At 47.4% G+C, this 13,262-nt stretch overlaps 1 protein-coding gene across 2 annotated transcripts in view; it reads left to right on the forward strand.

The window, feature by feature from the left end:
• Positions 1-3,501: 3,501 nt before the first annotated feature.
• OVOL2 (ovo like zinc finger 2) overlaps positions 3,502-13,262 on the forward strand; it is a 42,026-nt gene continuing 32,265 nt past the window's right edge. The window contains exons 1-2 of one of the 2 annotated variants that reach the window (XM_029594470.1): positions 3,502-3,977; positions 4,847-5,100. In XM_029594470.1, coding sequence (XP_029450330.1) covers positions 3,875-3,977; positions 4,847-5,100 — 357 coding nt within the window. In that variant the 5' untranslated portion in view covers positions 3,502-3,874. Of the gene's footprint in view, positions 3,978-4,532; positions 4,693-4,846; positions 5,101-13,262 lie in introns of those variants that run through there. The other variant, XM_029594471.1, reaches the window with a different exon arrangement.

The following is a 13,262-nucleotide window of genomic DNA, read 5'->3' on the forward strand; positions in this document are numbered from 1 at the left end:
CCACTAGAGACTCACAATTCCAATTCCAAGTCTGGATGTCCACAGTTAATATTCATGACCTGTGCGTGTATGCATCTGATCTAACAGCAGATGTATACACGTTTTCCGCCCCTTACTGAATAAGGGGTAAGGGAAAATGTGCGTCCAAGAGCAGGTTAACAATGCGCTCCATCGGAGCGCACTGTACTGTATCGGCCGGATAGTTTTGGTTATCCTGAAAATCAGACTTGTTTACTGGGGAGCAGTTCTTGAGAACTAGAGTTGGGAACTGCAGCTCTATAAAAAGCACAGCAAGCCTGAGAATTTACAGATTAGTGCTTCTCAATTCAAATCCTTATGGCCCCCAAAACATGTCCGGTTTTCAATACAAACAAAATATGCAAACAAATGTCTTGAAACAAATGTAGGCAAATATATCTAGTTCATCTTCATTGAAGTTATGCTGAAAATCAAGACCTGCAAATCATTGCCATCAATATCCAAAGCAGGACTGGCTGAGCTTGTTCCGGATGACAGAGAAATATAATAACCTTAACTCTTGCTGAGACGGAAACAGATAAGCATTAGCACATTCAGTTTCCAGTCATACTATAATCCACTACCAGCAATAATGGCCTGGGAGAGTGAACTTGTTAGATCTTTGAGAGTAAGCAGGGTCTGACCTGGCTAATATCTGGATAAGGGAAGACCAGGTACTGTGGGCTGCAGAGGGACGATGGCAAACCTCTGCCCTATTCTTCCAAGAAAAATGCTGCAAGCTCTTAACCCTCCTCAAGAAACAGATCAAAAGAGGTGAGGAAAGACAGCCACCACTGCAACTCATTTTGAAGAGAGTATCAGACTGATTCAGTATGGTGCGCTCAGGCAGAGCGCATCGTTAGCCCCCATTTGGAAGCGTGTGTTCGACATGCTATTATTACCCCTTATACGGTAAGGTGTAATAGCACGTGGAAAACGCGCAGCCAAACCCCCTCCCCCCCCCCCCCCGAAACTAATAGCACGCTCAACATGCAAATGCAAGTTGATGAGCCTATTAGTTAGTCATGCTCAATACAGAAAGTGAAGTGTGCTGCCAAGCCACACATTTTAATTTCGGCCGGCACCGGGCAAGTGTACAGAAAAGCAGAAAAAACTGCTTTTCTGTACACCCTCTGACTTAATATCATAGCGATATTAAATCGGAGGCCCCAAAAACAAAAAATCTTTAAAAAAAAAAAAATCTGCTTGCGGCTCGCGGGTTGGAAGATGGACGCTCAATTTTGCTGGCATCCGTGTTCCGAACCCGTGGCTGTCAGTGGGTTCGATAACCGACGCTGGTAAAATTAATCGTCAGCTGTCAAACTCACACACAGCCACCGCTTCCGCCAATAAGGAGGCACTAGGGACGCGCTAGTGTCCCTAGCACCTCCTTATTAGCACGGGCCCTCATTTGCGTTGGGAGAGTGGGCTCGCCCCTCGGAGCACCAGCTCTCCCGCGCAGTTTACTGAATCGGCCCGATTGTGCTGCATGTATAGAACTGGAAAAATCCTTTAAACCAGGGCTTCCCAAACCTGTCCTGGGGACCCACCAGCCAGTCCGGTTTTCAGGATATCTACAATGAATATGCATGAGATACATGTGCATACATTTCATTTATTAAAAGTTTATTAATCACTTAACGCAGAATAGGTCTAAGCAATTTACAATAAAACATACATAGAACAATTTAATTACATCATATACAAAACAATAAACAATTCTTCAAAAAACATCAGGACAGAATAACAACAACAAAAAAAAAGTGTGGAGACAGTGTATGCAAATTTGATCTCATGCATAATCATTGTGGATATCCTGAAAACCCGACTGGCTGTGGGGTCCCCGGGACAGATTTGGAAAGGGCGGCAGAGGAAAGCAACAAAAGGTAAGTTGGCACATGTCGAGCCGCTTCGGGAGGAAGGGATTTTCGTTTTTTAGGTTTTCCTGGGTTAAAGTTGGGATCCACTTCCTGGTGCCTGTCATTTCAAATGTCATTTGAAATGACAGGTACCAGCACACCCAGGATACTGTATAGGCGCTGTATTAAGCGCCTATACAGTAAAATGGGTTGCACGGGCCTAACGCTTCGCCTAACGCTTTGCATACGCGGCTTGCATTTGCAAGCAATTTGAATACAGTATCGAGTGGTATGTGATCAGAACAGTGCGTGGGGCAAACGAGAGTGCGCCCGGCACTGCCGCACTCTAACGCGGCCTTACTGTATCGACCCGTTTAATAGGAAACAGAACCAATAAGTGAACATGTGTTTGCCTTTGAAATGAAAATAAAAATAAAAATGAATTTTGGGTGCATACACGCAAATGACCAAACCAAAACTAACATTTGTTTTCAGTACACATCTCAGATATATTATTCTCTCTGCAAGTATGAACAAAAACATTCCTCTTCCAGTGTTTAAAAATATGAGGAGGGAGTTGCAAGTTAGCACATGTACTTAGCAATTTATTTTTATATAAAATATGGTACTATTTACTTCAGATTTCTCTACAAATTTCTTGGAGTAGTCAAAATGTTCTTCTTGTGCCTCAGTACTGACGTGTCTCAAGAGCCTTTTGTATTTCTGAGGTTAACTGTACAGCCTTTCCCATGGCTCAGTTGTTAAAAAAAAAAAAAAAAAAGAGCCACACTATCGATGACCCAGACAACAAACCTTTGGCCAGAGCCAGAAAAAGAAAAGAAATCCGTTAAGCAACTGCCTCGGCAGAGGTCGCGATCAAGGTGGAAAACCGTTTGCTCGCCTCCAAGGAGTGTCTCGGCCCTGCCTGGCAGGCAGCTCGGATTTCACGCAAATCCCCGGTGAAGGTGTCAGGTTCGGGAGGGCGATCAGCACCTCCCCTCCCCCCCCCAGCCGGGTAAGAGGCAAGAAGGGAGGCTGCTGCTGCTCGCCAGAGCGAGAGCGCCTGTAGCGTGAGGGTGGAGCAGCCACAGAGCTACACCTAGGAAGCCACTAAGCCTCGCTTTCCAGCATGTACCGCACTGTAAAGTCAGCCACACACACACACACACACACACACACACACACATTATATATATCAGCACCTGCCTCCGAGTCTATGCACATACATGCAGCTTTTATGCACACTCACATATGCAGGTGTCAGTGACTATATCGAAGTTACAAACGTATTTACTATATATGCTAACATCTTTCTCTCGATCGAGAATCCGAAAGTTATTTATGCGCCTACATATCCGGCTCCCTAAATGGGGCGAATAAGCCTCCAGCGGCTCGGTGCTTCTCGTGAGGCAGACAGGGGACTCTTGCCTTTTGCGGGGGGGAGGGAAGGGGGTGCACGCAGCCGAGCGTTTTCTTGCTCGTCTCAGCCCTGAAATTCTTTCGCAAACATTCATGCCTAAGGAAGGGTTGGAACAAACCCTGAGCTGCTCTAACCGGTCGGACAGGTAAGGAGGCTTGTTGACACCGTTATGTTTGCAGCACGCATGCTCACTCCCAAATTTCCTGGTGCCTCTTCTATTCCACCTTATGAAACTCTTTTTGTGCGCGAGTGTGTGCGTGTGCAAGCGGGGGCTCTCCGCCTCATAAAGAAATCCCACGGGGGGCTGGCGACCTTCCTGCCGCTCCCGGGGGGAAGGAGGGGGATGCACGATCTCCTGCTCTGCCATTATCCCACCATCGAGCTGCCAACCCCCCCCAACAAACGGAACTTTCAACTTTGCCCCCGAGCGAGAGGGGAGCTGAAATCACGGGTGGTGGTGGTAGTCGTGGGGGTTTGGGGGGGAAAAGAGAAAACAAAAAACGTTTCCCCCCCCCCAAAGTAGAGGGAAGAACGCGCAAGGTAAGCAGAGTGGAGCTCCCCCCTCCACCCCCCCACCATGCCCAGAGCTTTCCTGGTGAAGAGGAAGACCCCCCCTCTGCCCGCCGCCCGGACCTGGGCTGAGCTCCCGGACGACAAGAGAGCTGACGCTTACATCCCAGGTAAGGAACGGGGGGGGGGGGAGCCTGCACATAAAGAGAAATAATCGACAAGAAATTAAAAAAAAAAAAAAAAAAAAGTCAATCCTAGGAGAGGGTCGGGCTGACTCGCTTAGAACTTCTCCCGTTTGCTCTCGGAGGTGCCGCCGCCCTCGAGCACATTCAAGCCGTTTCCTTCTCGATTTGCCCAAAACCGCTTGACCTGGTCTTGCACGGAGCCGAAAGCTCACATCGTCGTCCGCGCGAGCGCAAAGAGAAAGAAAAAGCGGCTCGGGCTCGCCCTTTATTCCGGGCAGAGGCGCGGGTGGGGGAGCCAAAGAAGTCGCTCCTGAGGAGGAACCTACGACGATTGGGCTCACCAGAACCCTAACATTTACACTGACTCGTCTTATAACTCGAGCGGCCGAGAATTTAAGTGATCGCGGACTCAGGGCTGTGCGAAAGTCATGATTAACATAGCTGAGTCAAAAGAGCGCGTCTTTCTCCTGAAGATCCAACCGGATCGCCTAAGCGCTTTCCCTCCCCCCCGCCAACCTCAACCTAACGGGAATCCCCCAGCTTTATGCACTGTCCCCGTCCTCCACCTTCCAGCACAAACTGTTAAACAAGGCCAACTCTGCCCGGCCCTGCTGCCCACACCCCTCTCATACCGGCAACGCCCTGCGTTCAAACACCAGCCCGAACCCGACTCACCTGCCGCCTCCCGCTGTCCGCAGCTGTAAGCTCGCACTGCTTGCCAGATGGGTTTCTCCCGTCTCTTGCTTTTGACTTTGTAGAAAATAGCAAGGCGGCTGCCTGCCTCCAGTACCTGATGGTGATATTTTGTGTTACTTTTTTTCTCCCTTTGTCTGATCGCCCCCCCCCCCCATCAGTGAATATACACTGTGTTTGGAAGTATGAGCATGAAGAAAGTTGCAGCGGTGGTGACCCTGCAGGTGAAATACTGAACCTGGAAAGCAGCAGCAGCAGCAGTCTGAGCAGCTGCAGCAGCGCCCCCTGCCGGAGAGAGCAGGAAAGGAGTGAGACCCCGGCGCCTACGGCAGCGGAAACCAAGCTGGGGAGTGGGGCAGAGGCGCAGGTTCCAGCCCTGGGCGTCAAGCGTGCATCCGTCAGATCGAAGATTAAGGTAACAGTAATCAACGCGACCAAACTTCACGTTTTTCGCACTTATTGTCTCACAACGATAAACAAAATATATAATGAAGGTAATTTCTATAGAAGTGCTATCCTTAAAACTATCATTGCTTCCAGAAAACTGCAGCCACGCTTTTGTTGCACCAATACGAATACAGTAGGTATACTTTGTTTCAAGGCACCATCTCCTTAATATAGTCAGATGAAGATCCTAAATATGTAACTATTTAAATATATGCAGTTCTAATATTGACGCTATCAACGTGCTACACTTTTTCTTTGTACATCACAACTCAGTTTACTTCCTGCCATCTAATAAAACATTTAAACTAAAATAAAAACAAAACAAATCGTGTAAGGTTACATTACTAAAAACTATATGGGAAACTGGTAATGAGACAACCAAACATCTTATTGCTTTTAGCCCAGCAGTTTATTTATAGATAATTGATATTCTGCTTTTTTCCCAAGATGGTCTCAAGGCAGATTACAATCAGTTAAACTGAGCTATAGTTACAGCATTAGTTTCAAGATGGGTTGCAATCAAAATAAAACCAAATGTAAAGTTAGGGTAGCATTACAGCTTTCACTCAGTAAAGAAATGTGTTAAGACAACATGAAAATAACCTGTACTAATTTAACTTTCTGTGGTTAGGCATGACAGTTGTATTGGTTACTGTTATAAAGTGAACCATTAAATAGTCAGACAATAACAAGAAAACATGCTAATTGCTGTTGTTACTAATCAAATCTATTGATCCTGGCCTAAAAAAAAGATCAAATTAATCTTAGAGCCAGGAGTGGTTTAAAAGGACAGGAGATAAGCAGATGTGGCTCCTCTTAACAAAAGTGTATGTAAAGAGGAGGCTGGGAACTACAGGCTGGTTAGTCTGATCATGGTGGTTAGTAGGTTAACGGAATTGCTACTAAACAAAGGATAGTACTGTTTCTGGAATTGGTGGATTACAGGATCTGAGGCAGTAAAGTTTTACCAGAGGTAGGTTTTGTCAGACAAATTTTAATCAATTTCTTTGACTGGGTGACTAGAGAGTGGGTTTGGGGAGAGCTCTAGATGTAGTGCACTTGGATTTCAGTAAGGCCTTTGACATAGTTTGTTTATAAGTTGCCTATATGAAACTGAGCGCCCTTGGTATGGACCCTAAAGTGACTGGGTCAGAAACTGAGTGAGAAATAATAAAGGATATTATTATTAAAAGGCGTTCATGCTGAGGAAAGTGTGGTTACTAGTGGGGTGCTGCAGGGATCAGTTCTTGCTCCAGTTATGTTCAGCATTTTTATAAGCAACATTGCAGAAGGGCTAGTAGAAGAGTTTATAGTTTTTTTGTGGACTGGTCTAGAGCAGTGGTCCCCAACCCTGTCCTGGGGGCCCACCAGCCAGTTGTGTTTTCAGGATATCCACAATGAATATGCATGAGAGAAAATTTGCATGTACTGCCTCCATAACGTGCAAATTTTCTCTCATGCATATTCATTGTGGATATTCTGAAAACACGACTGGCTGATGGGCCCCCAGGACAGGGTTGGGGACCACTGGTCTAGAGTTTGGCAAGTTAAGAATTAATGCCAAAAATTGCAGATATATTCATTTGGGTAGCAAAAACTCAGAGGGGCAGTACGATACAGGGGGTAAAGTTCTGTGAACAAAACAAAATCTGGGCGTGATCATATTTGATCTTAAGGTGGCCAAGCTGATGGACAAGATAATGGCAGAAGCCAGAAGGATGCTTGGATGTATAGAAAGAAAAACAGCAAGATAAAGGAGATGTACTGTGTACAATTCTGTAGACCAGCGATTCTCAACCAGTATGATGCCAAGCACCGGCAGGTGTGTCGGGGCTTCCACTGTCCCACTGCCCCACTTGTGCTTCCCTTCTCCCCAGGGCCGGACTGGCCGATGCAGTTGGTAGGGGAATGCCGATGCTGGAGGTGGCTGAAGAGCGAAGAGACTCTGCATGCCACTGCCAGAGGCAGCTGAAGAATGGAGGCCAGGCTTATTGGGCCAAACAATGAGAAGAAGCTCCACGAGAGCTTATGTGTGTGTGTGTGTGAGTGGCTGCTTTGTGTGCCTGGGGTAAAATGGGTGCCTGGGTGCATGAGTGAGAGCTTGTGTATGGGTGCGTGAGTGGCAGCTTTTTGTGTGTGGTAGGGGGTAGAATGGGTGCCTAGGTGCGTGAGTAGTAGAATGGGAGCAAGAGCATGTGTGTATGATTGAGAGCTTGTATGTAAGTGAGAGAGCATGTGTGTGATTGAGAGAGACTGTTCGGAGGTGATGTGTTTCTGTGTGAGAGAGAGAGAGACAGACTGGTCAGGGAGGTGACTGGTCAGGGAGGCGACTGGTGTCTGTGTGTGAGAGCCAGAGACTGGTCAGGGAGGTGACTGGTGTCTGTGTGTGAGAGCCAGAGACTGGTCAGGGAGGCGTCTGGTGTCTGTGAGAGAGACAGAGACTGGTCAGTGAGGCGACTGGTGTCTGTGTGTGACAGACAGCCAGGGTGGTGGCTGGTGTGTGTGTGTATGTGTGTGTGGAAGAGAGACTGGTTAGGGAGGTTACTGGTCTGTGTGAGACAGAGACTGTGTGTGAGTGACTGGTTGTGGCCCCAAGGACTGTGAGGACAGAGCTTCAGCAGCTACTGCTGCTTCTGGTGAGTGCTATTGTCCTGCAAGGGAAAGGAGTAGGAGAGTTGCTGGAGAGTTTAAGTAAAGGTGGCTTTTTAAGTTTATTTTTCTTGATTGACTGCTATTTTAATTATTGGGTATTATGCCGATGTTTGCTGTTTTGAAATATTTTATTGATATTTGGACAATTTTAAATAATTTTTATGAGTTTTTAATTGGTAGACTTATTCTGTTCATCAGCTGTTTTGTAACATTTATTAGTATAGTTTTACAATTATATCTGTGTGGGGATCTATAGCAGCTTGGCTTGTTCTGTTTCCTAATAGGAAGTGTATTGGTGTTTAGGGCTTGGTTTAATATTTGCAGTGTTGCCTTTTCATAACTAGGGTTGTTACTGTTTAAGTCTGTTCCATAATACAGGTATAATTTTGTGTGGGTTAGTTTGTGTGCATTATTGCAGATCCTGGGACTATCAGGTCAATCTAGTAACGAGTGGTAGGAAGAGCTGCTTTAGTGTCCGGCGCACCCGCGGTTGCCGCACGCACAGTCCAGCTCACCTACCGCTCTATCCTGTATGTAAATAGCTTGCAAATGCAAGCTGCGTCCAAGAAGCGTCCGTGAAGCGTTAGGCCCGCGCAACCCATTTTACTGTATAGAGCGCTATACAGCGCCTATACAGTAACCTGGGTGCGCGGGCCTAACGCTTCACGGACACGCTGGTATCTGTCATTTCAAATGACATTTGAAATGACAGGTACCAGGAAGTGGACAGTTCTCCGCTCGGGATTGTCAGCCCTCTCTCCCCTCCTCCCGAAGCAAGCAACGAAAGCGGAAAAAATCGGAAAAAAAAAAAGCAAAAAAGCGAAAAAAAAAAAAGCAAGAGAGAGGACGGGCAATCCTACGCTCGGGATTGCTAGTCCCCTCTCCCCTCCTCCCGAAGCAAGGCGCGAAAAGCAGCCTTGCTCCGGGAGGAGGGGAGAGAGGACTGGCAGTGTAAAGCAACAAAGCGACTTACTTTTTTTGCAGCCCCCCTCCGGAGACGGACATCGGCGACGAGGGACCGCGGCTCCCCTCCCCTGCCTCCAGCTGCCCGCGAAGATAGACGCATCGCACGGGCGAAAGCGGCCCCTGTGCGTGCAATTGGGCCGCTCAAGACGTGATGTCACATGCCATGACGCCAAACTTCGTGACATCACATCTTGAGCAGCCCAATTGCACGCACAGGGCCCGCTTTCGCCAGTGCGATGAGTCTATCTTCGCGGGCAGCTGGAGGCAGGGGAGCCGCGGTCGTCTTCGTCGATATCCGTCTCCGGAGGGGGGCTGCAAAAAAAGTAAGTCGCTTCGTCGCTTTACACTGCCAGTCCTCTCTCCCCCTCCTCCCGGAGCAAGGCTGCTTTTCGCGCCTTGCTTTGGGAGGAGGGGAGAGAGGACTGGCAATCCTGAGCGTAGGATTGCCCATCCTCTCTCCCCTCTCTCTCTTGCAACTTTTTTTTTTTTCGCTTTTTTTTTTCTCGCTTTTTCGATTTTTTTCCGCTTTCGTTGCTTTGGGAGGAGGAGAGAGGACTGGGGCTGCCCCGGAGACCAGCACCCATGGACGCGGCCAGGGCAGGTGAGCGGGGGCTGGGGGAAAGTTTGCCGCCTACCCTTACCCCTGCCTCTAACGCAGGGGTAAGGGTAGGCGGTAAGTTAGCAGGTTAAACGCGTGCCAAAACGGCAGGGTAAAAAAGCGATAGTCGGGGGCGCGCGTTACTGGATGGTAGGGAATAACTAATTCGATCGTTTACATGTAATATATATGCCGCGTGCGGAAGGGGTTATCCGGGGATTTAAGGACGCGGTAAGAGTAGGTTAAAGGGGATTGTGGATCGCAGGAAGGGCTAACACGGCCGGAAAGTAAGTAGAAAGCAGGTTAGGAGCGGGGTAAACGCGGCCGCACTTTACTGGATTGACCTGTATGTTAGGTGTTATATTTCTCTTTCCATTTCTCCAGGTTTGCACTGCATGCAGAGTGGCTGTTTTGGTTTTCAATTTTCTCCATATTTATAATTTGGGGTGAAGGTCAGTTTTGGGTGTGTGACTGAGGTGAGATATTTTACTAGCATGTAGGCATTTGTATCAATCTTATTTGTTGTGTTTTCTCAATAGGATATGCATTAGTAGTAAATTATTGCCTTTTCATAGAAACATAGAAACATAGAAATGACGGCAGAAGAAGACCAAACGGCCCATCCAGTCTGCCCGGCAAGCTTCACACATTTTTTCTCTCATACTTATCTGTTTCTCTTAGCTCTTGGTTCTATTTCCCTTCCACCCCCACCATTAATGTAGAGAGCAGTGATGGAGCTGCATCCAAGTGAAATATCTAGCTTGATTAGTTAGGGGTAGTAGGGGTAGTAACCGCCGCAATAAGCAAGCTACACCCATGCTTATTTGTTTTACCCAGACTATGTTATACAGTCCTTATTGGTTGTTTTTCTTCTCCCCTGCTGTTGAAGCAGGGAGCTATGCTGGAAATGCGCGATGTATCTGTCTTCTCCCATGCCGTTGAAGCAGAGAGCCATGCTGGATATGCATCGAAAGTGAAGTATCAGACACATTTGGTTTGGGGTAGTAACCGCCGTAACAAGCCAGCTACTCCCCGCTTTGTGAGTGCGAACCCTTTTTTCTTCTCCCCTGCCATTGAAGCAGAGAACTTTGTTGTATATGCATTGAAAGTGAAGTATCAGGCTTATTTGGTTTGGGGTAATAACCGCCATAACAAGCCAGCTACTCCCCTCTTTGTGAGTGTAAATCCTTTTTTCCACATTTCCTCTTGCTGTTGAAGCTTAGAGCGATGTTGGAGTCACAGTAAGCATGTGTATGTTTATTGAATAAGGGTATTGTCTCCAGGCAGTAGCTATCATTCTGGCGAGTCTCCAGGCAGTAGCTATCATTCTGGCAAGTCACCCACTCTTCATTGGCGGCCTCTTGACTTTATGGATCCACAGTATTGTGCCTGGTAGTAAAGGGAGTTTGTTTTGCTTTTACTGAGATGTTATCTGAACCCGAATATCTTTTTTTTTCTATGGTGAGTTGTACAGGTAATGCCCTAGTTCTGCTCTGCACCCATTGTTGGGGGTCGAGGAGGTTCCTGAGGATGCAGAATGTATAGTTACATTTAGCCCTGTGATGGTCGCATGTGAGAACCACTGCTGTAGACCTCACATTCAAAAGGATATAAACCGGATGGAATTGTTCCATAGGGCAACTACTAAAAGGGTCCAAATTTTTCTTCATACAGCAACTGGGAACAGACTTAAAAATCTGAACATGTATATGCTGAGGGAAAGGGGAGATAAGACAGACATTTAAATACCTCCAAGGAATTAAAGCATAGGAGGTAGGGCCTCTTCCAAGGGAAAGGAGGCTGTAGAGCGAGGGGGTCATGGGATGAGGGTGAAGAATCAGGTGTGCCATAAGGAAATATTTCTTTACAGAAAGGATAATGGATGCATGGAATGACCTTCCAGTGCAGATGGAGACACGAACAGTCTTAAAATTCAAGAAAGCATAGAACAGGTGCAGAGGATTTCTGAGGGAGAGGAAGGGATTTTTATGTATTTACAAGCCGTTAAGCCCGTTAAAACGGGCTACATTAACATTTTTTTTGGATCATTTCCTTCCCCCTCATTCTCCCTCCCACCTCCCCCACTCTCTCCCCTCTCCCCTCAGTCACTCCTCTCCCTCCTCCCCTCAGTCACTCCCCCCTCCTCCCTCCCTCAGTCACTCCTATCTCCCCCAGTCACTCCTCCCTCCCCCTCGTCAGTCACTCCTCCTCCCCCCCCCCTCCCAGTCAGTCACTCCTCTCTCCCCCCTCCCCTGAGTCAGTCACTCCTCTCTCCCCCCTCCCCTGAGTCACTCCTCCCTCCTCCCCTCAGTCACTCCCTCGCGGCATGCGCGCGAGGGAGGGACACTCCCTCCCTCGCGTGCATGCCGCCGCCGCTCCGGGTCTTCGGGCCGCCGCTCCGGGTCTTCGGGCCGGGGCCGCCGCCGCTCCTGCACGGGTCTTCGGGCCGCCGCTCCGGGTCGTCGGGCCGCCGCCGCCGCTCCGGGTCTTCGGGCCGCCGCTCCGGGTCTTCGGGCCGCCGCTCCTGCCGCTCCTACAGCGCCATTTTTATTTTTAAGAGGCACACTGTGACCGACGTGCTCGCATGCGCAGTAGAGCTGCTCTCTACTGCGCATTTGCGGCACGTCGGTCAACCTTCGTTTATTAGGTTGATTAATCACTTACAGAAGGCTTAAGCAATTTACAAGTGACATACATACTTAAAACAAACCGAAACAAACTACAAAAATCATAATCTTAGAGTAGATAAACCTTAATGTGAATCCCTGCTAAAGTTTTTTTAGCATTCATTTAAAAAACCTTTTGAATCCTCTGTCAAACATAATGCCTCCATAAGGGAGCTCCCAGTGTTGGGAGCTACCATCGAGAAGGCAGACCCTCTGGTTTCAGCCAGCCTGGCCTGTCTACTGAGGGGTCATCAAGGATGCTTCTCTGAGAAGAGCTGAGTGATCATGTCACATTATATACTCTCAATAGAGCATTAGCCCAAGGAAGAGAATCCAACTTCAATAGTTTGTGGACCTCATTGCAATTTTAAAGATGATCTGATGGTACACGGTCAGCCAGTGTAAATCCATTAGGACCTGGGTGAGGTGTTCTCTATTTTTATTAGACAAGCTAAGCAGGTTCTGTGGATGGGCAGATTGGATGGGCCAAATGGCCTTTATCTTCCCTCTGGTTCTATATTTCTCTGATCGTGGTCTACTTACTGAGGAAGGAGGAGTGGTCCAGTGATTAGAGCAATGGGCTGGGAACCAAGGGTGCAGAGTTCAAATCTTGCTTCTCCCACTGACATTTCTTGTGACCTTGGGCAAGTCACTGTTCCCTTTGCCTCAGGTACCAACTTTAGATTGTAAGCTCTTTGGAGCTGGGACTTATACTTGGCTACTTATCACCATTGTATAGTGCTGCAAAAAAAACGAGCATTAGAAGAACATAAGAAATGCCTTGCTGGGTCAGACCAGTGGGCCATTGAGCCCAGCATCCTGTCTCTGATAGTGGCCAGTCAGTGTTACTTGGAAGTAGCCGGCCGATCCTAATAGGAAAGTACTTTACACTTTCAAAAGTAAGCAGTGGAAACACTTATGTTTATCTGGCTTGTAATTATTTATGATCCTGCCCTCCAGAAATTTGTCCAAACCTGTTTTAAACTCTGCTATACTACCAGCCTCAGCCATATTCTCTAACATATCACATAGTTTAATAGTGCATTAACTGAGGAAATACTTTTCTTAAATTTTGTTTTAAATATGTGTTCATTTCTGGGTGTGTCCCCTAGTTCTAGTATTATTTGATAGAGTAAATAACCGTTCCATTTTAACATTTTTGTCATACTACACATTTTTTATAGACCTCTCATATCCCATCTTTTTCTTCTCTAAGCTGAAGAGCTCTAACCTACATAAGAAGTGACA

This window comes from Rhinatrema bivittatum, chromosome 3 (assembly GCF_901001135.1).
Source record: "Rhinatrema bivittatum chromosome 3, aRhiBiv1.1, whole genome shotgun sequence".
NCBI lineage: Eukaryota > Metazoa > Chordata > Amphibia > Gymnophiona > Rhinatrematidae > Rhinatrema > Rhinatrema bivittatum.